Below are 27,605 nucleotides of genomic sequence, written 5' to 3'. Positions count from 1 at the left end.
TTACCAACCTCAAGGTGGGGCCTGGAGATCAGAGATCAGTTTCCCTGGAGGGAATAGCAGCATTAGTGCCTTGACTCTATGATATCATATCCCTGCTGAGCTCCCCACCCTCCCCAAACTCTGCTTTTCCCTGGCTCTTCCTCAAATTCTCCAATAATTTCCTAAGTTGACAACCCTAGTAAAGTTCCAGACCTGACCTGGAAGTTTTCATGCGCAAGCCAAATCAGGAAGAACTGGTGGGCTGCATGGGGAAAAGTGCTGGGATCCGGAAGAGCAATTCTCCCCCTCCTTCCTCTACTCCGTAGCCTCAAGTGGCCACCAACACACAGAGAGGAATAAGCCTGGCTTGATGTCTATTCAGAGGGGCCTGAGACAGAACCTCAGCCTTCTCCTGTTGACAGCAAACCACAGGTAGAAAATCACTGGTAGAAGCAGAAAGTGAAGACCTCTATCGTATTTCAGAAGAAAGAGAAAGATATCAGCAAACCGTCTTTGTCACCGAGGCCAATTTGCACATCTGCATATTGACAGATGTGTTTCAGCTTGTTTCTCATCTGCCAGAAAAGGAAAATCTGTTCTTTCGTATGAGGTGTGACAAACCTCCAGGGTCTCTGTTACAATACTAAATGTGTGCGCATTGAACTGTGATTGCAGCAGTGTCCAACTTGGCAACCAGTCTTAGGACATTTGCCTTGTTAAGTTGGGTGAGGTGTACAGTAGGATTTAATCTCTCCAGTGAATTGACTTCCCCCCAAGGCACTAATTCTACAGGACGCTAAACCTTATCTTCGTTCCTCGACTGGCTGCTCTTTACAAAAAGCAGACCTCCCAATTCATAAGTGTGTGGCTGATAGCGTTTTGACTGGGGTGCCGTTTGGATCCTTGGAAGGGGAGCTTCTGCTATAGATGCCCCAGGCGACTGAAATCAGGCCGACGGGACATCTGTTTCAATCCAACGAGGTTCGCCATTATCTTTTTTTTAAGCAGCGGGTTTCCTCTTGCTTTCATCATCCCTGCGCGGCTGGTCATGCCAGCTTGGAGGATCATGTCGTGTGCGTTTTGCATCAGTGCGCTACACCATGCTGGTTTTGTGAAACAGAAGGTGTCAAATATTACATGCAAAAGGCAACCCCACTTAGGGTGACTGATTTAGAGTGCTTGTTTACTGTGAAGTAAAAGGATCTGCAGATGTTCGATGAAAGACACCAAACATCTGCAATTTCAATATTGCAGGCCAACGTGTAAAGGCAGCAGAAGCAGCAGCAAAATCAGTTTAGGTTAAAAAAGAAAAGAAAAGTGTTCATTGTAGCAGAGGGCTTTTTAAAAAACCCTGCTCCAGGACTTGGACCCTTTCCATAGTTTAATGTGAAAAAGACCAGTTGCTAAAGAAGTGTGCTCATGTGGTTTGCTTTGAAGATGTAGCACTGTCTGGTGCACGTGCATGTCCCACAGATGACAGATTCTTTCTCTTTCCATGAGTCCTGGCTCAATAGTCTGTGATAACAGACATACCAGTTATCACCACTTCTTCATACGGGAGCATTGGGTGCAGCCGCAAGTTGGCATGGGCAAGCCGCACAATAGCCTTTTAATTTATCTATCTGAAATGTGAATTGGCCATTTTTCGTATAAGCTCAGAGCAGAATGCATAGCAATAACCTAGAAATATACAACCAGAACTTAAAAATCAAACAGTTATAAAAGCCATCTGTAACAGGAGGAAAGCGTGTGAGCTTCTGCAATGGATGCAGTGAAAGGCTCCATTTAGGAGAGGTGGAGGAAGCACTTTTATGTTAGGAAGATTTAACAGAATCCTCAAGGTTAGGAAAATTTAAAGCTCTGCAAAGTTCCCATTGTTTATTTTCACTCCATTATTCTTTGTGGCTCCCGACTTACCTGTTTGGTGCTTTGCTGTACTGTGAATCCTCAACGTTAGGAAGATTTAACAGGACCAAAGCTCCACAGAGCAGATTGTTAAAAAAAAAATCCTGATGAAACTGTAATAAAACATTGGAAAGATGTGCAGGCTACAAGCACACTTCTAGCCCACCAGATATTATTAGCTTCGTAATATATTCGATTCCCTGGCCTAGAGTTTTATGGTGGAGAAATGCCTGTGTAAATATACCAAAATAGTTGCAGGCGTGATAATCACACCTGCCATTGTTCACACAGGCAGAATGCCTTTGGCTGCCCTGAAGCACTATCCTGCTAGAAATTTGGCAGATTTGAAGAATCTCGGAAAAAAAAAATTAATTCCAAAATGGCAATAGCTGGCATTCTACATAATAACCACCAGAGGGAGCCAGTGTCTACATGTTTTTCTTTTTCTGCCTTTCCATCTCCTTTGACCTTTGCTTAAATTCAGAAAGAATGTTTTGAAGCCTAAGCGTTGATGCTTAAATACTAGTCTCTCATTTATCTTTAAGTTTCTGTTATCTAAAGTTCTACTAGTAGGATTAAACTGTAATGTAGCCAACATTCAGCATAGTGGTGTAAAGATGTAGTCTTTTGGGGTACAATGACTGATTCTGTTCAGTGGTTATTCATTCTCTGCCAGCGCTATGCCAGGTGATTTACAAAACACAAAAGGTACGTAGTTATTTTCAACGCCCCTGGGTTCACACAGGGGTATTTTAAAAGTACCAGCTTGCTAGCGATTTCTGAAATCCGTGCAGCAAAGGCAATACCATGGGGGGGCGCCGGGTCCACACCAGGGCAGACCAGCTGCAGCTCCAGGAGCCATGAGGAATCCTCAAATGCACAGGTAAATTCCCCTTGCTCACACCGGTGCAATTTTGCCATGCAAAACCAGCCTACATGACGTGCCAGCATTACTGTTAGGTTGAAGCTATACTATAAATGGGTCTAACATGAATGCATCACCCTGTTCATGCAGTTCTGGGCTGCCTTTCTTGCTGAGAAATTACATTTTAAAAATGCAATAAACAGTATAGTACATATGATAAATAAAGCAGTAAAAACTGGACTACGGAATTAGAAAGCAATGCAAAAAAAGGAAGTATAATTCCTGCAATGTTGCAATGAACAGGTATGTAAAATTTAGCAGAAAAAATATAACGAAGACAAGATAATACATAAAAAATAAATAAAACCGCCTGTTGCTTACTGTCCTTCTGAACAGTTCCATTTCACTACAGCTCCACTCCCTTTATAAAAAATATGTATGATTGTCCGACCTCAACAGCAACTGAGTTTACTAGACCCAATTGAAATTAAATAGACTAACCAACTTACAGCTCCATCCAAAGCCCCAGTGGTGGGAAACAGTGCTGCAATGGCGCTGTCCCACTGACCCAAAGGCCTTCTGGTGGCATAAGAAGGCAAACAACAAAGAACCTACTCCCCGCCCCCACTGCTGGAGGGCTCTCCATTGGGCTCTCATGGACTTATGCCACCCAAAAGGGTGGTGTAAGTCCAAGAACTGAGGCAGCAGTGTAACTGCCGCATAACTGCCCAGGGTGGAAGCTGACTAATGTAGCCCTACTCCCAGGACCACCCCTGCCACAACCCCATTGCACCAACCCCCAGATCCACCCGCTGGTGTTTCTACCCCTCTGCCAAGGCAAGTATCCCGAGGAGGGTGAATCTGCCAGCTCAGGTGTGTGCTGCTTCCATAAGTGATTTGCCTATAGAGGGGCTATAAAGCAGGCAATGTTTAGGGTACCTCTTCCACCCAAGTGGACATGTGATGTAGAAAAAACAACAGGTCAGGTATGTATACCTGAACTGCTGTGCAAAGGCACCTAACGGGGAGTTATTTTCAGAAGCTTTTTAATATGTCAGCGGGAGCCTGGCATCAAGCATTAAGGCACCAGAGAGGATGGGGGACGAGTAGGCTGATGGAAAATTCCTTTCACTTTTCCTAGGTAACCAAGTAGAGACACTCAGGGCCGGGCGGCTTTAGCTCAGTCTCCTGACCTTGAGTCCATCCTGCATTCCTGTCTTTCACGCCTTCTGTTGTGTGGGATAGATTCAGGGAAAGGGGAGGGGGTAGGTGAACAAGGGTTGATATATCGGGGTTGTGCGAATGTACCAGCAGAACTGGCTTTTCCCCTCCAGCCGCTGATGTCTGCCAATAAAGACTTCTAAACCTTCAAGTTACAGAGTCTGATTTGAGTTACAGATCCAGGGCTTGACATCCTGTTTTATTTCCTACCATGATTAAAATAATGGCTATCCACTTGTGAGCCCCAAGAAATGTGTATATTCTCTTCTTTATGAAGAGTCAATTGTTCTTCTCAGCTTGTTTTTGGTTTCAGTACAATCTTTTCTATTCAATGAAATAAAGATTGCCCAGCAGCTGCACTTACGTAACCCCTCCTACTGCAGGATGTTTGACCTGTTTCTGACATTTTTCCAGGCTGACTTTTGTATAACAATGTCTTAACAATGGCCACTGCATTAAAAAAAAAAACATTAGCTATGAATTGGCGAAATAAGGGAGATTTTCTCTGAGATGTGTAATTGCGACTGATGGGCTTAAGTGAATCTATTATCCACATCTGAATCTATTATCCACACCTTAGGTGCTCTAAGCACTGTGAGACTGGGAGGGAAGAAACAGAGTACACAAAAGCATACTAGGTGTGCCAGACTTCAACTACCTTTTCTCATGGTGGGGTACAGATACTGCAATAGACTGGCTTCTAGGGAAAGCTGTTTTTAGAGAAGATAACGGTGGGAGGAAAGAGGAGATGATGTAGCCACATCACTTTATAAGGAAACTCATAAACTTCATAAGATTTTCCAAGGCTCATTCTGCACATGCAGAATAATGCACTTTCAAACTGCTTTAAGTGCTCTTTGAAGCTGTGCGGAATAGCAAAATCCACCTGCAAACAGTTGTGAAAGTGGTTTGAAAACACATTATTTTGCGTATGCGGAAGGAATCCAAGTGATTGTGTCATAAATGAGATTTTTCATAGAAATGGGAGATGGGCATCCATTCCAGGGAACCTAAATTATGGGGAAAATATTTTAATGGGTAAAAATGTGGATTTTTTGTGTACCATTATTATTATTATTATTATTATTATTATTATTATTATTATTATTATTATTATTATTATTATTATTATTATTATTATTATTATTATTATTATTATTATTATAAAACAGTTATACACAGCAAACAAGATCAATATGCTGGATTTTGTATTACATCACACGTCGGACACTTCCCAAGCATCTAGGACTGTGTGATGTATCAACGAATAACGTGTGCAGAGCCGAGTAGGGTGGCCTTTTGCAGCTGACATATGGTGATTTTGTCAGCGCCAATTGTTTTTAAGTGCCGTTCAAGATCTTTAGGCACTGCACCCAGTGTGCCGATCACCACTGGGACCACCTTTACTGGTTTGTGCCAGAGTCTTTGTAGTTCAATCCTTAAATCCTCGTATCGTGTAAGTTTTTCCAGTTGCTTCTCATCAATCCTGCTGTCACCAGGAATTGCAACATCAACTATTTGTTATTATTTGCTATTTATTATTATTTATTAACTATTTGCTATTTATTTATTAACTATTTGCTATTATTTATTAACTATTTGCTATTATTTATTAACTATTTGCTATTTATTATTATTATTATTATTATTATTATTATTATTATTATTATTATTATTATTATAAACCACCCTTCCCCGAAGGGCTCAGAATATACAAGCAGAGTACAAATAAAATATACATAGAATATACAAGCAGAGTACCAGATACTCACATCTGATTTATACTGAGCAGTGAGTGGCTTAAAACTCCCCCACACACCCCAAATCCATGCTGTGTAAAACCATCCTAAATAAAATAATACAAGAAGTAATTTAATCATCTGATCCTGTGCAAGTTCTTCAACTCCCAGCGTGGTGTAATGGTTAAGAGCAGGTGTACTCTAATTTGGGGAACCGGGTTTGATTCCCCGCTCTGCCACTTGAGCTGTGGATGCTTATCTGGTGAACCAGATTAGCTTGTGCACTCCAACACATGCCAGCTGGGTGACCTTGGGCTAGTCACAGTTCTTCGGAGCTCTCTCAGCCCCACCCACCAGGGTGTTTGTTTTGAGGCAGGGGGAAGGGAAAGGAGATTGTCCGCCCCTTTGAGCCTCCTTACAGGAGAGAAAAAAAGGGGGGGGGGTATAAATCCAAACTCTTCTTCTACTTCTTCTTAATTATATTGTAAGATATTATATAAGGCTTTATCCTGGTGTTCAAGTCCTCAGGATAGCAAGGGGGAAAGGTGTAAAGATCCTTTTGCTGTGTCAAGGCTCCCAGTAGTGTGGCTACTGCTTCTGAAACTAACCCTGGTGCACAACTGGTTTTCATTCTCCTTTTGGAATGTCTAGGACAGGTGGCAGACTTTTTGGCCCAAGGACCAAAGAACCCTGCAGTGCCTCCCAGCTTCAATCTTGGGGCTGTCATTTCTCCAATCTTTTTTGTTGCTTCCACTAAGAATGAATCTCCTGAAGACTGATTTAAGAGATTACCAGACTGGCCAGATATTTGTTCTGGGGGAAGTTAAAATCTAAATTGGTAAAATGAGAAAGGGTTGTGCCCCTGGGCCTGACTTAGTTTCATCAGAACTTTTTAAATTATTATTTTGAACCAGATTGGTGGGGGAAAGTATTGGCTCCTGCCTTGTCAGTAGTTAACCAAACTGGGATTCCAACTCCCTAATGCCTGGAAAAAGCTATAATTGTTCCACTTTATAAGACAGGCAATAAAATGGACCCGATCCAGCTATTGGTCTGTCAACCTCCTCTGTTCCATGGGCAAACTATACGCCTCCTGGTTACTTCAGAAACTGAACAACCAGGTATATGAAAATGATTTTATTGTCCCTGAACAAGCTGGCTTTGTGAACAAATATCATGAAGTCGCAACACATAGTCAACTGTACTTGAGATTATTGGGGTGGGGGCAGCCAAGCATTTCCCCTACCATCTGGTCTGACTTTTAGAGGGTATTTAAATACAAATGCAGATGCCTCTAATCTCCCATTCATCTACCTCCCTTCCCACCATTCTCTGCAGGTCCTGTGTGACGGACATGTGCGAGTGCCCGGTTCATAAAAACTGCTACTGTGAATCATTCCTTGCCTACACCAGAGCTTGCCAGAGAGAAGGTATCAAAGTCCATTGGAAACCCGAGCAAAATTGTGCAGGTAAGTGGGATAGGCCAATTGCACAACTGAAACGAAGGCCGGCAATCCATGGTGCAGTCTTGTGTCTCTCTCAAATGCCATTTTTCCTGGGGAAGGGAGATGATTTTAAGAGGAGAAGCAGAGTGGAGAATGGTGTGCTTAATCCACTTCCTGCTCTACCATTTCAAATTATCCCCCCCCCAAAAAAAGGTCCAGTCCATCCTCCATGGCACAGGTGTCAAACTCGCTGCCTTCCAGATGTTATGGACTACAGTTCCAATCATCCCGAGGATGATGTGAACTGTAGTCCTTAACATCTGGAGGGCTGCGAGTTTGACACCTATGCTCCATGATGTTGATCCTGTGGCTGTTCTGAGCAGAGAAGAGAAGAAAGGTTGGCTTTAAGAATCAGATTTTTCCAACCTTTAAGGTATCTCAAAGCGGCTGACAATCACCTTCCCTTTCCCACCTTGATTAGACACCTTGTGAGGGAGGTGGGGCAGAGAATTCAGAGAGAACTGTAACTAGCCGGAGATCACCCAGCAGGCTTCATGTGGAGGAGCAGGGAAAAATTCAGTTCACCAGAAAGGACTCTGCCGCTCATGTGGAAGAATGGGAAATCTCCATATTAGAGTCCACCGCTCTTAACCCTGCCATTTCTCCCATCAAATTGATTCCTTCCAAAACTGCTTTTCCTTGGCAAAACTAGCTGTCCAACTTTTGTAACACACACATGTGTTTAACCAAGATCTGCCCCGAACATACAGCCTGAAGGAAACAAATTTTTTCTGCATCACTGTAATGCCAGATTTTTTTTTCAAACAAAGAACAGAGATCAATAAATGGTTACCAGGTGCTGAAATCTGATAACCAGCCGGTTTGCATTCTACTCTTTGGATAGAATACAGGAAACAGAATTCCAGCAGAATGTGGCAAGCAGAATTCCAGCAAGTTTGTCCTAACAACCCTGTTATAAAATTTGCATCAAATACCTAGTTCATTTGTCTGCTAAGTGGATGGAGACGTTAGAGGAAAGATCACAGAGCTCTGAGGTTCTGGATTGTTATGGCTGATTACTAACATTTCCTATACTGCTTTTAGTTCCTGCAGAAGCACAGCTGTAATAGATCTACCTTCATAGGAAGAAGAATAGGAAAGAGAGGCTTTGGTAGGGATACACAGCTGAGCTGCATCCAGTTTACTCGTTAAAGTGACTATGCCCTGTTCCACATAAAAAGACCGAAGTAAAATTGTAACTTCATCTGCCATTTCTTTCTGCTCCCCCACTCCCCCCATACCATGTGCTCCACACCCACCCCTCATCACAGCCTGGTCCAGATAGATGACGAGTCAGGGGGAGGGGGAAATGTCAGATGAAGTTAAACTTTTACTTAGATTTTTATGTGGAGGTAGGCATAGCCATGCAGGTCCTTAATAACCGAGGCCTAGTACTGCAGGAACAGCTGGGGCCCATTTGTGGTCTCCATCACATAGAGCGTACATTTCTTTTTGATTGGATTCTTGGTTACGCACACATTTCCCCCCTCTTCAGAACTCACTGTGCATTCAGATCAGAGAATCCCTACAGTTCCTGAAAGCTCTCGAAGTGCAACATTTCTTTTCCCTTTGCATGGAAAGTGAACTAGCATGCATTTAGCTTTGTTCAGGTTTTCTTGCTCTCCCTGCCTTTTTCTGCCCACACAACAGTTACTCCTCCTCTTCCGGTCACCACATCAGAAGGATTGAGAGAGCTGAGTGTTTTTTTTTTCTTTTCATTTCCATGCTGAAGGTCTGTCACTGAAGCTATAGACTCTTAAAAATGACATAAAAGACAGCGCCAAAACAAAGGCAGGCAACTTCCCCAGATGAAGGTTGAATGGAAAGGACAAGGATGTGGGGGGCAGGCACAATAGCGGCTCAGCTTGGCTACCGTGTTTCCCCGAATATAAGACAGTGTCTTATATTAATTTTTGCTCCCAAAGATGTGCTATGTCTTATTTTCAGGGGATGTCTTATTTTTCTGTGTTCTGTTCTTCGGGCATGCTTCCAAACAAAAACTTTGCTATGTCTTACTTTTGGGGGATGCCTTATATTTCGCACTTCAGCAAAACCTCTACTATGGTCTTATTTTTCGGGGATGTCTTATATTAGGGGAAACAGGGTAGGGACACTTCACAGCAAGAAAACCCACTGTGAAGCAAACAGCCACAGGGGAAGTTGTGCAAGCATTAATCGAGAGAAATTAACATCACAAAAATAATCAACGAAAACGCCTCAGCAGCCGGAAAAACAGTCTAAAAACTTGGGCTGAATATCTTAAAAGTCAAGATGCCCTTGAAAGCACTCATCTCCATCCGTTTGCCATCAGTGACTGGGCAAACTGGATCTCCCGGGAGAGTGAATTTGACAGCCTTGGAGGCCACAGCAGAGAAGGCCTTCTTTTCTATGCCCACCATTTGCACCTCATGGGGAGTCAACATGTGAAAAGACCAACCCTGGAAGATCCAATGGTGTTGCTGGCCATGTAGATTCAGCCTGCTGTCTTAACATCCTAGTCTATTCTTGTGTTCATATGCCCTCACTTTCCTCTCTAGCGGGGAATACTGTTGAAGCAGTGGATTTACTCAGAGTAGACCACCTTGCAGGACGCAATGTAGACAAGAACTGACAGACACACAGTCACCAGTGCAGTTCTATTTATTGCTATCTACTGACAAAGTGCTTCGCCAGACCACAGGTGTTTTCAGGCACACATCACTCTGCTGTCTGTGCTCTCTATATACAAAAGTGGTACCAATCAGGTGCGCTTACCTTATCAGGTTTTGCACACGGTACAAACTGTGCACTCAGTCCTAATGTACACACGGCACCTGCTAGAAGGAGGGTCCAGCTGTCATTTAGTTTTTGCTCATCTACGCACATGTTCTGACAAATACATCATCCTTCCCAGCTTTCCAAGGGTTCGTTTATGTCTACCCTGACATTCACCACTGTTTTATGTATCGTCAAAGGTTTTCATGGCCGGACTCAACTGGTTGTTGTGGGCTTTCCGGGCTGTGTGGCCGTGGTCTGGTAAACCTTGTTCCTAACATTTCGCCTGCATCTGTGGCTTCTCTCTGTGATAACACCTCTGAAGATGCCAGCCACAAATGCCGGTGAAATGTTAGAAACAAGATCTACCAGACCACGGCCACACAGCCCGGAAAGCCCACAACAACCAGTCACCTCTGTTCTGTTTCCTGGGTTTGTCTTTGCTGCATCTTAGCCCTGTGTTGTCGCAGCCGGGTATGCTGCACTCAGTGCCAAGGAGTGACTTTTATAGCAAATGATTGCCTTGTGATCTCCATACACTCCAGAACACAATTGCTTCCCTTGTTGATGGCTTTATTACCACATGCTTCTTTCTAATGGGGTGGTGACCTGGATGCTCGCGAAGAAAAAAACGACGGTTATTAGAGAAGATAAGAAAAAGGGCAGTCCTTGCTGCTTCAGAAGTTATTATCTTGAGGACCATATTCGTTATTGTATGTGGCAGAAGGTCCACTGATTTCCTTTAGTGTCTTTTAAAAAGGAGGGTGCATTAGCAGATGGGGGTGAATGACAGAGCTAAAAATAGTCAACTGGTTGCTTTGAAAATTGCGATCATCCTTTATAATGGGGGGGGGGGAACAATACAAGTAAAGTGCTTCTAAGTATGATTCTAGTCTCAGATATCATTAATGGAATCTCTCTCTCTCTCTTTCTCTCTTGGTCTATTGCCCTTTGCCTTTAATAGAGCTGCAGAAAAGTGAATTAAGTATACTACAGCAGAAATAAAGTGCCCACTTGTACGTAACAGGGGAGTGCATTAATTTCAGTAGGACCTGCCCTCTAATACCTTAAAGGTGAACTAACTGCTTGGGTTTAGTAAATTTTCTGATTAATTCGTAAGTACTTACCAGGTCCGTTGCCAAATTTCCCTTGCTGGTACTAAAAAGGAAGGTCTGTTAAAATTGGAAACTGTCTGAAGTATTATTGATTTTTTTTCCTTTTTTAATATATCTGTTTTAATGAGTTGTGATCTTAACCTATTTTTTGGGGGCCAATAAAGGTATCTGTATCTACCTAAGTACTTGAACGGGAATGAGAGCTTAGCATGGTGTCGTTGTTAAGGGCAGTGAACTGGGTTTGATTCTCCACTCTTCCACTGCTGGGTGACCTTGGGCCAGTCACAGTTCTCGACTTAGGCCATAAAGAGGCAGACAATGACAAATCCTTTCTGAACACTTCTTGCCTTGAAAAGCCTACAAGGTCACCATAAGTCAGCTATGACTTGGTGATGCATGCACGCACGCACGCACGCACGCACGCACGCACGCACGCTCTCTGTCTCTCTCTCTCTTGAACAAGAACTGTCTAGACCAGGGGTCTGCAACCTGTGGCTCTCCAGATGTTCATGGACTACAATTCCCATCAGCCCCTGCCAGCATGGCAGGGATGATGGGATTTGTAGTCCATGAACATCTGGAGAGCCACAGGTTGCAGACCCCTGGCCTAGAATTTGCTGACAATACACTTATGACGCAGATCCTTGGAGCATGGAGAACGAAATGGTATATAACGAGGCAGTATTCTTGTGTGAGTGCAGTCAAGTAAGCTACCGTGGTCTAATCATACTGATTTCAAACCTTCTTAGGACATCACTGTGTGACTTGCAATTCAGGGATATATTTGGACACCTAAAAACCACAATTTCTCAGAGTGTGTTTGGGGCTTTGCTGGTTTCTGTGGCATGTGGTCAGGATCATGTCAATTCATCAAAAGGTGAACACTACCTTGTTGGATGCTGGGCCCCATAACGTGTTGGAATTCAAGAATCTTGGTCTCTCAGGAACTGGTTAGATTCTAGATCCTGTCGTTTAACCAAATGCACAAATCTTTAGGGTACACAGCAGAGCTATCCAATCTCTGAGGGGGGATATGATTGAAGTTTATAAAATTATGCATGGGGTAGAAAATGTTGACAGAGAGAAATTTTTCTCTCTTTCGCACAATACTAGAACCAGGGGGCATTCATTGAAAATGCTGGGGGGAAGAATTAGGACTAATAAAAGGAAACACTTCTTCATGCAACATGTGATTGGTGTTTGGAATATGCTGCCACAGGAGGTGGTGATGACCACTAACCTGGATAGCTTTAAAAAGGGCTTGGACAGATTTATGGAGGAGAAGTCGATCTATGGCTACCAATCTTGATCTGCCTTGATCTCAGATTGCAAATGCCTTAGCAGACCAGGTGCTCAGGAGCAGCAGCAGAAGGCCTTTGCTTTCACCTCCTGCATGTGAGCTCCCAAAGGCACCTGGTGGGCCACTGTGAGTAGCAGAGTGCTGGACTAGATGGACTCTGGTCTGATCCAGCAGGCTAGTTCTTATGTTCTTATGTTCTCTATGTGTGCCAGGAACAACATAGGACCTTTTGTCTATTCAAACAATATGCTACATTTATTGTAGGCACTCAATTTCTGGCTATGATACATATAATTTCATAATCTAGTCTAATTAATTTGGATGGAGGGAGATATAGGACCCACAGCCTGCCTTTGTAGTTGGAAGATGGAGAAATGGACTTGCAAGTTGAGGTGCAAGAAGAAGCAGGAAGGAAGGAAATGTTCCTGAGATTTTCAGTCTATATGTCAAAGGGATAGCGTCAGGGTAAACTTTTCCTCTTGAAGTTGGAAGGGGTGAATGACCCCAGGAGAGATTATATATTCTCTGGACATAGAGAAAAAAGAATTTCTTTATGGCTTCTGACCAGGGAGACACCAGTCAAACAGGTCTAAATCTTTAGCTAGAGACTCCATCTTGTCCACATAATGTGGGACAATGGAGAGAAGTCCCAGTCACAAGAACTGAGGTAACGTTTAAATTGAACTCCTGCAAATTCAAATACTACTAGCCTGTTTTATTTAAATAGGATTAGTTCCAAGTGCAGGGAAAGGAGACTTTGAATTTCCACCTTTTCTTTGCACCTTTACTCAGCCTGAATGTTTGAACTGGCCATGTGTATCCTTTTGATGTTTTTATTAAATTTTGAGTGCTGTAAGCTTGATCTCTGGAAACACACCGCATCTATTTTGTTCTGCTCTCTGAAGTACAGTGATAGGGAGGGGCAATGGGCAAGTTTGCCATTCCTGGAGCAAAATATCTGAAAATTGGGGAGCTGTGATAAATCACTCCTGCAGTGGCTTATAGGAGCAAAGCTGGTACAGATTTTATCAGGAAATAATATCAGAGTTCTCTGTGGCAGTTGTTATCCAGTTTGTTTTTGGTAACCTCGGGGAGTGAGGGAAGGGGTGAAATTGCTTGAGATGGGCACGAAGTTTTCTGATCTCCCCAGGACCAATGTAACAGAACAGGAAAAGCCTGTGAGTCAGTTTCTTTGCAAAGTATTGCTGAATGTTAGTTTTTCCAAAATTAACAGTGTGTGTGTACTTACTTACTTACTTACTTACTTACTTACTTACTTACTTACTTACTTACTTACTTACTTACTTACTTACTTACTTACTTACTTACTGGATTTGTATCATGCCCTATTCCTGCAGGGCTAAGGGCAGGTCAAAATATAAAAACAATTATACAATCAATAAAAATAGTAAATAGTAAATACAATAAATAAAAATAGCAAACATATTCTTGAAAATATGATGATGATGATGATGATGATGATGATGATGATGATGATGATGATGATGATGATGATGATGATGAAGAAGGAGTAGTAGTTTGGATTTATAGCCCACCTTTCTCTCCTGTAAGGAGACTCAAAGGGGCTTACAATCTCCTTTCCCTCCCCTCCCCACAACAAACACCCTGTGAGGTGGGTGGGGCTGAGAGAGTTCCGAAGAACTGTGACTGTGATGTGTATTTATACAGTATACATGGGACTAATTACTAATGCTGTAGATAGTCTTGCATAAAATATGTCATGCTACTAAGATTACCAACTTCCAGGTAATAGCTGGAGATCAGGGACGGAGTGAGGGGAAACTGTGTGCAGGGCACACATGTGCCCTGTGCCCCTGCCACGCCCTAGAATGCCCCTGGTGTGTTGCGCCCCCCCCCCCCGGCCCCTTGGTGCTATGCCACTGCTGGAGATCTCCCACTATTACAGCCGTTCTCCATGAGATAGACATCAGTTAACCTGCAGAAAATGACCTCTTTGGAAGGCAGACTCTATAGCATTATTCTCTATTGAAGTCCCTCCCCTTCCTCAAACCCCGCCCTCCTCAGGTTCTACCCTCAAATCTCCAAATTTTCCCAAGCTGGAGCTGGCAACCTTATATTGGTACGTTTTGCATAAAAACTTGTCTAAAAAATAATTTCATTCATTCCAGAAGAGGAAACATAAGAGTTTTCTTCCGTGATCTCTGAAATTTTCTCCCCCTCCTTCTACCCTGGGCAAATCTCACTTGTACTTCCTGTTCCTTGTCCTGCCATACTACACCTCCCATCAGGCTTCTAACCTTCTACTATTATATCTAAGAACATCACAACTGGATATGCCTAAAGGGTTAAAAGCGGACCGTAATGAAAGCATAAGTAGATCTGATTAGTTATCTCCCAGATATCTAACACAAGAAGCATAGAGTCGCTCGCAATGCTAATGAAAATGAATCTGCCTCTTATGCTTTTAATGCGCACCCACACACATTGTTACTGCCAGCAGCCTGCTGCAGGTGCCACTTTAAATTAAATTTAAATTAAAGATGAGAGGGGGACGGGATCCTTCCCATGAGTCTCCTGCCACCCCCACCCCCAAGTTTGCAGCTGCCCCCAGCCTCTGTCACAAGGCCTGCTGTGCTCCCTGACTCTCCCAAGCTCAAGGTTGGACAGCCCTGCGTGGTTCCTGGCCATCTCTGTGGCTGCTAAGGCTCCCCAAACCCCTCTATCTCACAACTGCTGTAGATGATGATGATGATGAAGAAGGAGAGTTTGGATTTATATCCTCCCTTTCTCTCCTGTAAGGAGACTCAAAGGGGCTTACAATTTCCTTTCCCTTCTCCCCTCACAACAAACACCCTGTGAGGTGGGTGGGGCTGAGAGAGTTCCGAAGAACTGTGACTAGTCCAAGGTCACCCAGGTGGCGTGTATTGGGAGTGCTCAAGCTAATCTTGTTCACCAGATAAGCCTCCACAGCTCAAGTGGCAGAGTGGGGAATCAAACCCGAGTTCTCCAGATTAGAGTGCTCCTGCTCTTAATCACTACACCACACTGGCTCTCCAGCATTGCTCCTAGTTTTCAGTTCCAGGCCTGCTGCAACTCCTGAACCCCTCGCCCATTGCAGTTGCCACTAGTAAATCCATTGTGGCTCCCATGCTCCCCTCCAGGCCTACCACAGCTCCTGCCCCCATCACCACCAATGGATGCAAGTTCGTTGTTTGTGCATGCCTAGAATAGAATCATGCAGCTGGAAGGCACCATACAGGTCATCTAGTCCAACCCCCTGCTCAGTGCAGCATCAACCTAAAGCATCCCTAACAACTGTTTGTCCAGCCACTGGTTAAAGATTGCCAAGGATGGGGAGCTCATCCTAGGAAACTGATTCCACTGTTAAAGAGCTCTTACTATAATAATTTTTCTCCTACTATCCAGTTGATACCTTCGTGCTCGTAATTTAAACCCATTATTGTGAGTCCTCTCCTCTGCTGCCATCAGAAACAGCTCCTTACACTCCTCTAAGTGACAGCTGTTCAATTCCTTAAAAAGAGCCGTCTCCTCTTCCTCAGAAGAAAGATTCAGTCCCTCAGCCTGTCCTCATAGGATTTGGTCCTGAGGTCCCTGATCATCCTCGTCGCTCTCCTCTGCACCCACTCTGTTCTGTCCACATCCTCCAGAACTGCCCAGACCTCACTTTTCTTCTGGGAGGATTTCACCCCCACCCCCTATCTCAGGGGTGTCCACCTCTGGCACTTCAGATGTTCATGGACTACAATTTCCATCAGCCCCTGCCAATTGGCTGATGGGGATTGTAGTCCATGAACATCTGAAGCGCCAGAGTTGGACACCCCTGCCCTACATTTTAAAAAGTTTTGAGATCTTCCTGCAAACCTGGGCAGTCCCCCAAGTTTGGTGAAACGTGTAATTTATAGTGATGTTGGCTCCCTACTTCCCGCACTTGAGAAACGGAAATACAGATTTACAACCTTAGGCCCCTGAGGGATGTTGAATGACTATTTATTTTAACTGCTGTTAAATCTTTGAGTTAGTTTCTGTATTGGAAAAATCCCTGCTTCAGATTTCTTCATGTCAGTCAAATGAGAACAGAAGTACTTCTCTCAGACCTGGATCCAGCATGAAGTGGGGTAAAAAGGTTTCTGCTAGTCTTAGGTGTATTCAGGGACTGACTGACGGTATTCAGGCGTGAGTTAATACTCAAATGAATGCACGGAGCAAGTGAATCGAGGGTTGCATTTCAGGCCTTGATTCTGGCCTTGCATTTCTGCCCCCCCACCCACCCACCCTCATTGATCAGAACCAGATAAGAGTCAGCAGGGCAGACGGGGGGGGGGGGAGTGTCTAGAAAGCACATCATGCATGTTGAAAAGCAGGGGAACAAAAAGCAATCCCCAGAAAGGAAGCAGAAGAGGGTGGAGATTTGGGGGCTGACAGCCAAAGGGGAAAGCATTGCCTGGAGAGGGTCTCTTTTAACTGGGAGAGCCCAGAGCCTGCCTGCCTGTCAGCCAGCCAGGCCTCCAACATGCCCCACCACTGCTCTTAAAGGTGCAGTCCTGGTCTGGACTGGCTTCCAATGCAACCGCCAGACTGCTCTCCTTCCCCCACAGTGAAGCAGACCCGGAGAGGCAGTGGGGGGTGGGGCAGTTGAGGCCAGTGACTAGGCCAACCTCGCACCCTCCCCTCTGTGCCCAGAGCTCAGCCCAGATTCTCCCAGCAGCACATGTGGCCTGCCCCCCTCCCTGCCCCAGGCTCTCTCACCCCTTCTTGGTGCATGCACACATCTTCCTCTCCCCCTGCTCCAGCTGTCGGAAGGAAAGTGTGCAGGATCCAAGGTGCCAGCTGCTCCTTGGGATCTCACTTCCCAGAGGGTTGCTCAGATGTGCCCAGGTCGGAGAGGAGGGGCAGTGATCTCTCTCTGGACTGGGGCAGCTCCTCCGAACAGCCCTCCGGAGCAGACCCCCAAGCCTGCAGTGTTGGGGGACAACCAGCCAAGGATTTGTTTGGGAGCAGTCAGCCTCAGCCACGCTCCGCTAGATGGGGAGCGGGGCTGCCAAGCAAGCCTCTGCTTCTTGAGAAAGCAGCCTAGAGTGACAAAAGCAGGCTGGCTCCTTGAGGCTCCCAGGAATGGGTCACAGCAGACCCTGCCACTATGGCCCCCGCTTGTACTGAAGTGCCAGGCACCCATGGGTTGTGGGCCATTCCCAGGAGGAGGAGGTGGCACCCAGCTGACTTTGGAATGGGGGGAGGGGCAGCCAGGCCACCCTAGTCAAGTTTCACCTGGGGCACGTGCCCTGGCTTGCCCCATCCAAGATACATGCCTGGCTGTACAAGATTAATCTCCAGGGAAATGACTTGGTGGTCAGGTGTGGGATGAATTAGCTCTGTGCACATCCATTTGGCTACAATGGCAAGGCTGAACAGGCCTGTACGAAATCTGGAATGGGGTGGCTTTTTAAAAACAAAACAAAACACCTCAGTCTTTGTATTTTACAAACTGAGGCCAAAAGGATGGGCAGTGTTAGATACAGTAGTAGGTGTGCTTCTGTACAAAATAGAGCACATAATACAACAAAATTCAGTCCAGTAAGTGTAGCATCCAGTCAGCCTGGGTGTAATCCTCTCCCAGTGGTTAATAGACATAGCAAAATCAATAGTACAAACCAACACCTTAAAGCAGATTATTGCTTTCTGTAATGAGAGCCATTCTCAGGATTTTTCTCCCCCCAACACCAGCACATTTCAAGCAATAAAGCTGGAAGTCTGAATGCATGCCATGGTGTAGGGAGCAGTTTGGGCGCGTAGAGGCAATCACAGTAGCCAGCCCAATCTCTGCGTAATATGCATTGGGTTAGTTGTGTAAGAAGACTCTGTGTGTGCATAATCTGTATATCCATCAATTCCTGCAAGTATATACTAGTTGTATGTGCTTGGTGTGTATGTGCATAAGGACTTAACTACTAAGTGCCTGTCTATAGGGGGGAGGTGCAGAAATCTGCTTTCCTCTACATACGTTCGGGATTTTGTAGTTGGAAAAGGATTTTAAATTCTCCTGCGTTAAATTATCTAAGGAATGCCAAGTTGTTAAAGTAAATGATCTCGTTTGTTGCTGTATAGGAAATAATTAGTCCAGTAACATCCATTCTAGTAACATTTGCTAAAAGGAGACATTTGCATTTGATGGTATTTTTGAGCAGGCTATTTGCCATTTTTTGTGACCACTGCTTAAAAGCTGCGTGCCTTCATTAATGCGGCTGAAAGACGATACAATTGGAAGCACATTGCTAAACGCTTAGAATCTGTACTAAGCAGCTAACAAGATGCACGCAGACAAGACACATACATGCATACTTTAGAAAAGGAGTAAGAAGATCTTACAGAACTGAAAAATATATGTTTCCAACTTTTTTTTTAAAAAAAAAACACTTTACAGCCTAATTTCTTCACAGCATAAGTATAAAAAGTTTGTTTGGTCCAAGATTTTGAAAATGTGAATTTTGCATTGCAAAAACAAGCTCATGCACTCTCTTTACTTCTACTTTACTGATTCTTTTTGAAGAAAAGGTATATTTGAGATATTTTGAATTAAGAACATAAGAACATAAGAAAGAGCCTGCTGGATCAGACCAGAGTCCATCTAGTCCAGCTCTCTGCTACTCGCAGTGGCCCACCAGGTGCCTTTGGGAGTTCACGTGCAGGAGGTGAAAGCAATGGCCTTCTGCTGCTGCTGCTCCTGAGCACCTGGTCTGCTAAGGCATTTGCAATCTGAGATCAAGGAGGATCAAGATTGGTAGCCATAGATTGACTTCTCCTCCATAAATCTGTCCAAGCCCTTTTTAAAGCTATCCAGGTTAGTGGCCATCACCACCTCCTGTGGCAGCATATTCCAAACACCAATCACACGCTAGAAGAAGTGTTTCCTTTTATTCGGCCCCTAATTCTTCCCCCCAGCATTTTCAATGAAATGCCCCTGGCTCTAGTATTATGAGAAAGAGAGAAAAATTTCTCTCTGTCAACATTTTCTACCCCATGCACTTCAATCATATTCCCCCTCAGACGTCTACTCTCCAAACTAAAGAGTCCCAAACGCTGCAGCCTTCTTCTCATAAGCAAGGAAGGTGCCTCCTAACTCTTCAATCATCCTCATTGCCCTTCTGTGACCTCTTTTTTTCTATCTCTTCGAGCATCCTTTTTGGAGATGTGGGCGTAATTCAGAACTGGACACAGTACTCCAAGTGCGGTCGCACCACGGCTTTATATAAGGGCATGACAATCCTTGCAGTTTTATTATCAACTCCTTTCCTAATTATCCCCAGCATAGAGTTTGCCTTTTTCACAGCTGCTATACATTGAGTTGACATTCCCATGGAACTATCAACTAAGATGCCCAAATCCCTTTCCTGGTCTGTGACTGATAGCACTGACCCCTGTAGCGTGTATGTGAAATTTGGATTTTTTGCCTGTAACTGTGACTGGAATTAACTGTAATTGGAATTTGCAATGGTCAGATTAAAAGTGCTCCTGTTATTTTCCAATTTTCACTTTTCTGTAGCTTAAAGTTCATTGTAAACAAAAGGAGGGGAAGGAGGTATGTTGGGAGACTGTATGTAGATAGAACTTTCTGGGGAACATGTAATATTAAAACTTTTAGGCATCCAAGGTTGCAGATAGATTTTTGGTGCATGTTTCAATCATATTTCTTATTTTTAATTCCCCTTGTTCTTAGACTGAGGACTCGAGCAATAAAACCATACAAGTTAAATAAGACCCATATCTAAAAACAACTCCCTTCAACTCTTCTCTGCAGCCTCTAAAAATGATCAACAACATAAGTACATTGAAGGTCAGAGTCCATTAAGAAATTGAACCCTTTGCTCTGAAGTTGCTGGAGAAAACATGGACAATTTTTTTAAAACAATGCTATGCTGAGACACATAAGCGCATCGCAAAAGGATGCGTTCCAAGGAGTCCACTGACTGAAGAGGACAGGGACATAGCTGGCCGGAAAAGTGCATGTTTCAACCATACTCAAGTAACGTTTTTACTAAGGGGATGGAAGTGTATGAATGGTGTTGTGGAAGGAGCCGTAGTTTAAGAAGCTATCTTCCCGATGTTTCGGGCCTGCATCTGTGGCTGGCATCTTCAGAGGATCTCTGAAGATGATCCTCTGAAGATGATCCTCTGAAGATGCCAGCCACAGATGCAGGCGAAACATCAGGAGAGAATGCTGCTAGAACACGGCCATACAGCCCGGAAACCACACAGCACCCAAGTGATTCCGGCCGTGAAAGCCTTCGACAATATGAGAATTTTGTTCGCCAGGTATCCCACAGGCAGAATAAGGGATGGATCGCTTATTGTGGCATATAAATGAAGTGATTAATTTTTTGTAACATGACTTTGTGATGCTCAGTTCTCTTTGAACTCTCTTCCAGCCACCCAGTGTAAAAGCGGTGCCGTTTATGATACCTGTGGACCTGGATGCGTGAAGACCTGTGACAACTGGAACGAGATCGGCCCTTGCCACAAGCCATGTATTGCTGGGTGCCACTGCCCGGCAAATTTAGTCCAGCACAAAGGCAGATGCATCAAACCTATTCTCTGCCCACAGCGGTGACGTTCGCTTTCATATCCAGAGACTTTAAAACTGGTATCTAGGGTCACCTTTGAAGCTCACAGCCAATGAAGGACTACGACATTTGTTGGCAGATTTTGCTCATCACGAGGGAAGTTAATGTGTGTGCCTGTATATTTAGGTGTGTATATGGAGGATACCATGGGATGAAAGAAACAGCAACAGCATCTACCTATGCAACAGGACTATACTGCTCCCCCATGTGCAATCATACAAAGCCCTGAATTGTCTCAGCAACTATAGTGTTAACTTGACCCTATAATGTGGCTCTACCCTTATCAGGTTACGTACATCCAAGTTCCTCCCTTATCACACACCCCTTGAAGTAGTATCTGTCCTAGGTTTAGCAATATCTGTATGTACCCAGATACATATAAAAGTACATCTGCACCTGAAAGGAGACGTCATTTATACAAACCACAGAAGGATTAATTATTATATGTATTTTTCTTGCTATAGAGTTTATGCATTATTCCTATGGTGGTAACCTGTAAGCCATGTGAGTCATTTGTATAAATTAACCTGGTGCTTTCTGCCCTGAAAGCACCTACCAGATGACTTTGCCAGTGTAAAAGCTTATAGTTTCCATGGAAATGTTCCCAGAGGCTACAGCATTGCCAGGTGAGGCTACTTTAAGCTAAAGATGTATGAACGCACAAGAAATGTGTTTCTCTGAAGTTAGGGATAACTCCTGTTTTCCTTCTCAGAAGAACCTAGTGATTTTTGAGAGCACCTTAGTAACTTAAAAAGCCGGAGGTCGTGCACAATAACATCTCTGGGCCATTTAGCAGTTCTTTAGGGGGTTCAGTGTAAATTAGAATGCTTCCTGTGCCTGGGATGATGTTTAAATAAACTAACCATGTGTGGGAAAGAACCCAACTGTAGAACAGTCACCATAGGATGAGAAGTGTGTATGTTGAGTTCATGGGAAAGAACCATGCAATCTGCCCCCATCCATGTTTGGGTCCTTTAAATGTTGCCTGCTAATGGAAAAGTGCCTCCCAAGAAGCTAAGGCGACATCTCAAGGATAACACTTGTTTCAATTTTGACCACTAAGTGGCCAGCTAAGATGATAGAAACACATGAGATGTAATTCAACTGAGTTAAGCACTCTAAAAGCCACAGAAGCCGATCCGCTACCGAGTGTTTAACTCTGTTTTGGATTGTCCCTTGTGTTGGGCTAAAACCAAAGGCTTCATGGTAGTGCCAACACATTCAAAGTGGTTCACCATGGTTGGATGCATGTTTGCAGCCAATAATGTCCTAATGGAGACAGCTTCAAATGCTTTGTTCTGTAATCCTTGGGAAGTATCCAAGGATAGATGGTATGTTTCACGACTATCACCCGTTTTCTCATGTGATGAATGCTCTATTCTTTCTGAATAGGGAGGAACAATAAGGCCGTTTCCCCACTTTTCCTTCTACCACCTTTGCTGCGCGTTACTTTTCCACAAGGCTGGCCATTTCTGGCGCATCTTCCGGGTTTCCCCACCTAATTCGCCACCGTGTCATGCTAATTCATTTTGAGCAGCGCCAGGAATGACGCACGCTGAGGGGGCGCGACAGCGGCAGCGTCGGGGCGGGCTGCATTGTCTCCGCCCCTGTAGTGGGGAGTGCCGGGGGACCCCGCGCTACTTGGCCAGAGTAGCGCGCAGCAGAAGGTAAGTGGGGAAAGGTCCTAAGAAAGGTATGAATTGCCCCACAGAAGGAGTGTAATTACTTTTGATTCTCACTTGGAAATAGGGAATGGTTCACCTGAGCAACCTATGGGCTGAGAGGGAGTCAGAAATCTATGAGGCTTGTGTCATCATTGGTCCCAAGTACTGCTGTCTAGGAAACAGCTAAGAAATATGCCCGGAGGAGGAACACACCTGATACAGAAATATCTCTACTGCACTACAATTGCAGTGCTCATTAGTTTCCCATGGACATGTTTTCTGCCCGGTGACAGCCATTTCCTGCTGTCTGAGACAGGAAGCCGATTCTTGACTGCAAATACTTTCTTTCCCTCTGAAAGTAATCTTTAAAAAAAAAAATCAGTGAGAACACCAAGGTTGAATGGCAAAAAGGAAAAAAAAAGTTTGCTTATTTAAATATTTAAGTACCCCTACTTGTATATGTTACGGCTGACATCCCTTGAAAATAAATATTAAAGAACAAATGAAAAAAAATTACACCCTTGTTAAATACATTGTAATAATGTTACTTTTTTTTTGAGCAGGTCTGGGGTGATTAATGTTTGTAAATAAATTATTTATTCCTAGGGCTGCCAACAAATTTAAAAAGCAAGCGGTTGATTTGTCATTAACGCCGGGGAGGGGTTTTATAGTCTATTCAGTGTCAGAAAGCTCAATTTAGGTTTCTTTCTGGGACAGGTAACTTATAATTTAATAAATAAACATTACAACTTCTCAAATAGAAAAAAATAATTCTTATTTTTGTGATGATGTATTGTATGTTTCCACAAGGAAATGCGCAAGGTCAGAATAAGTCCTTGCAAATTATTGCTGTGTGTGTAAAATGTCATCAAATACTAGCCAGCTTATGGTGACCCCCCCCCCCCAAGCAAGGGCCTTTCAAGGCAAATGATTACTATGGCAGCGTGCCAGCATGGCATGGTGGTTAAGAATGGTGGACTCTAATTTGGAGAACCAGGTTTGAGCCCCCATTCCTCCACATGAAGCCTGCTGAGTGACCTTGGGCTAGTCACAGTTCTCTCTGAACTCTCTCAGCCCCACCTACCTCACAAAGTGCCTGTAGTGAGGAGGGGAAGGGAAGGTGATTGTAAACCACTTTGAGACTCCTTAAAGATGGAGGAAAGTGGGGTATAAAAACAACTCTCCTTCTGATTAGGCAGAGGTGGTTTGCCATTGCCTTTCTCTGCAATCTTCTCTGCAGTCTTCCCTTCCAAGTACCCACCCTACTTAGCTTCCAAGATCTGGTGACTATACCATGCAGCCTTTCCTCCCAATTTATAGTTACTTTTGGGGAAAAACTGGGGTGGCTGCATTTTTTTCCTGTGGGTTCCTTGGACTTAGCCACTGGGTTCCTGCATAGCTGCTTTTTTGTGGCGAGTGCTCTAGAAGTTTAATGAGTGAGAGGCGGTTTCTTTGCGGGTTCTCAGCCTTCAAAAGAGAGGGGAGGCCAAATTAGAAGATCTGTAGTACAACAAACCAAAGAATTCAGAGATTCTCTTGTCACTGTGGGTCATTTCAACTAGGTAATGTGTAAGCCACTGCCATCTAGTGCGCACACTGCAAACTACACCCCTCCTAAAGAATGTGTATGCAGTGCTCATGCCACCAAAGCATAACAATTACATAATGAACTAATGTTTCTATACTTCAGTATTTTCTTGGTTCAGGGTGGGCTACACCTGAAGGATTCTAACAGATAAAAACTGCAAACACAGGAAACTTACTGCGTGCTTCCAAGTGCCACTGATAATGCAAAGACATTCTAAAACATCTAGAAGAAGAAAGAAGAAGGAGAGGAGTAGTAGTAATAGTTTGAATTTATATGCCACCTTTCTTTCCTGTAAGGAGACTCAAGGTGGCCTACAAACTCCTTTCCTTCCCCTCCCCACAACAGACACCTTGTGAGGTAGGTGGGGCTGAGAGAGTTCCAAAGAACTGTGACTAGCCCAAGAAATCTGTGGTTGGTCTTTGGCATAGTGGAGGAAAGAGCCACCAAGAACTTTGGACAACTTTGTGTCCTTTCAGGGTATGGACTATGCACTGAATTTCTCAGCTAATGTAAGAGATCACACCTTGGGTGACGGAAGGAAGGAGACGGATTGATCCAGAACCTTTAGATGTCAGTATGAATATGTGAAGGAGGCACTGCAGAGCAGTGGTGGAATCCAAAATTTTAACAGGTTCCCATGGTGGTGGGATTCAAACTGTGGCGTAGTGCCAATGGGGCTGGGCGGGGCACAACGGGGGCGTGGCCGGGCATTCCGGGGGCGGGGCATTCCTGGGCAGGGCTGTGGCAAGGACGCAGCTGCTGCGCCGGTCCTTGGGCAGGAATTGAATGCATGCAGGCGCAGGCTGCCACGCATGCCGGTGCACCTCCTGCTAGACTGCTTCAAGTTCTGTGTGCTACTGCTGAGAGGAGGGGCATAACTAAGGCAAAAATCACATGGCAAAATCACCAATTAGTAATCCCCTCTCGGCACACGCAAATAATTAGTAACCTGCTCTCAGGAACCTGTGAGAACCTGCTGGATCCCACCTCTGCTGCAGAGGCTTGTCACCATAGTGAATGTCTTGCTGGTCGTGTTGGTTGCTGCTCTTTCTTGTTGGTTACTGCTTCAACCTGAACCTGAGGAGCAAAGCTTGGATCCCAGGCAGCCCAATCCAGAGGGGGGGGAGGGGGAGAGAGAGAGAGAGAGAGAGAGAGAGAGAGAGAGAGAGAGAGAGAGTGCGCCCACGCTTGGTGGCTGCCAGGGATGGTGCAGGGGAGGTGATGCTGTGCCATCTCCAGTGGAGCTCTGGGCGGTGCAGCAAGCATCGGGGAGAAAAAACTGCAGTGCCCAGAAAAGCTCCACTGGATCAAATGGCTTATGCCAGGTGTTTCCGTAGCGTAAGTCAGAGGGCTGCGCTGGAGCATTCCTGGGCAAAGAGCCTGGCGGCAGCTGACCAAAGTCAGCTCTACCCTGGGATGCCCCCAGCCCACTCACCCACCCCCCTCTATGCTGGCATGCTCCTGGATGCCAGTGCAGCCTCTCAGCGATTGGCCCTTCTGGGTGTGGGACTGCAAACTGGCATGTTTGCTCTCTCCACTGTTTTTGGTGCTCCTTACTCCACTGGGGTGGGCAAACACATGGGCGCAGCTCTGTGTTGCTCTTACAGCCCATTCCATGGTTGGGCATCCTGTACTGCTGAAGACCTGATCATCTCCATCCATCCCAGGGGTTTTGGGCCTTCACCATTTCACTCTTGTCAGGAGTTGTGGATGCTCAAAGCATGTGGTTTGTCAGCACTAGCTGCCAACAGTCAACACTTCTCCACCACTGCTGCTCCCATCACTGCCCTTGCGCACCCAGGAGCCTGAGGAGGAAACCGTCCTTTACCTCTTTGCTGCCACAGATTTTGTTAAAGATAGTGCAGCTAGCCATTCAAGCCAGATGGGATCCCTGAAGTCTATCAAGAACTCTCCCTCCCATCCTGATGACAGGCAGCCAGACAGGGGAGCTGAATTCTTGGGAGCAAGCATCTCACATGAGTTTGAGTAACTAGCATCTGTTGGTTGCCACACTTCTTTTAAAGGGGCCTGAGGGAACAAGATGGAAGAACTGTTCTCTCTGTGTGAGGGTGGCAGTCAAGGGAGCAGCAGATATGTAGACAACTGGATGACTGGTGAAAAGTGGGCAAGTGCTGCTCCCCCAAATCTGTTGTTTAAGGAGACCACCTCAAGTCACCTCATAGCACAGGTGGACTCAACCTCAGTTGCCTTTTTCACGCTGTTTGGGTGTGTGTGTGTGAGAGAGAGCTTGATGCTGCTGTGCTTCAGCAGCGGCAGCTGTGCAAACCTTGACCCAGGGATGGAGGCAAACCTTGCCCCAGGGATGGAGCAGCAGTGGCGTAGGAGGTTAAGAGCTCGTGTATCTAATCTGGAGGAACCGGGTTTGATTCCCAGCTCTGCCGCCTGAGCTGTGGAGGCTTATCTGGGGAATTCAGATTAGCCTGTGCACTCCCACACACGCCAGCTGGGTGACCTTGGGCTAGTCACAGCTTCTCGGAGCTCTCTCAGCCCCACCTACCTCACAGGGTGTTTGTTGTGAGGGGGGAAGGGCAAGGAGATTGTCAGCCCCTTTGAGTCTCCTGCGGGAGAGAAAGGGGGGATATAAATGCAAACTCTTCCTCTTCTTCTTCTTCTTTTTACCGTCTCTAGGGCGTTGTTTTTGGGCTGTGCCGAAACCATGCATTATGTACATAATGTCTGAAAAAGGCTTTTTATTTTTGGTTAGGGATTTCGTGACTCTGGAAAGAAGCATCAGTTTAGCCAGGCTTTTATTTGGTTTTTTTTGTTATGGTTTGGGGGTCAATTTAGGGGAGACAGCTTATTTTAGTGGTACAAGCGAACATCCTACTAAGGACTTATCATTCCTAACTAGTGTGTGTGAATTCTGTGGTGAAGTGCCCTGTGAGAGAAAAGATCAGCTTTGTACCTGCTGAGATACCCTGTCCAGAGTAAGGGAAATCAAGTCTTCCATCAGGGATTATTTATTTTGAGAGCCAGCTTTATATATTAAAGTTATCCACGCATCACATTTACCTTATTAAATACTTTATTTTCTGTTCATCTCCATCTGTTTCATGTCTGTTGAATCAAAAATCTAAGAACACGATCTCTATTTACTTGGCATGTAAGTACAGCCATAGCCTAGCAGGTTTCCAAAGACTTTTAGGTGAGCCATAGCTTTCATGCTACTGATTTTTAATTTAAAACTTGTGTTCCCTTCTTTATTTGGTTGTGGGTGGTTGGGGTATAAAGAATCTGTAGGAGAGGGAAGAATTGGGGTTTAGATTTTCTTCAGCCCAGAAGGCAGTTGCATCTTTGTTCTCTTACCCTATAGCTACCACACCATCTCATA

At 44.7% G+C, this 27,605-nt stretch overlaps 1 protein-coding gene across 1 annotated transcript in view; it reads left to right on the top strand.

Moving 5' to 3' along the window:
* BMPER (BMP binding endothelial regulator) overlaps window positions 1–22,493 on the top strand; it is a 230,641-nt gene extending 208,148 nt beyond the window's left edge. The window contains exons 14-15 of the mRNA XM_048511883.1: window positions 7,048–7,178; window positions 20,807–22,493. Coding sequence (XP_048367840.1) covers window positions 7,048–7,178; window positions 20,807–20,988 — 313 coding nt within the window. The 3' untranslated portion in view covers window positions 20,989–22,493. The remainder of the gene's footprint in view (window positions 1–7,047; window positions 7,179–20,806) is intronic.
* The last annotated feature ends 5,112 nt before the right edge of the window (window positions 22,494–27,605 follow it).

The sequence above is a fragment of the Sphaerodactylus townsendi genome, linkage group LG11, assembly GCF_021028975.2.
Source record: "Sphaerodactylus townsendi isolate TG3544 linkage group LG11, MPM_Stown_v2.3, whole genome shotgun sequence".
NCBI classification, from domain to species: domain Eukaryota; kingdom Metazoa; phylum Chordata; class Lepidosauria; order Squamata; family Sphaerodactylidae; genus Sphaerodactylus; species Sphaerodactylus townsendi.
This window is presented reverse-complemented; position numbering and strand designations above follow the sequence as displayed.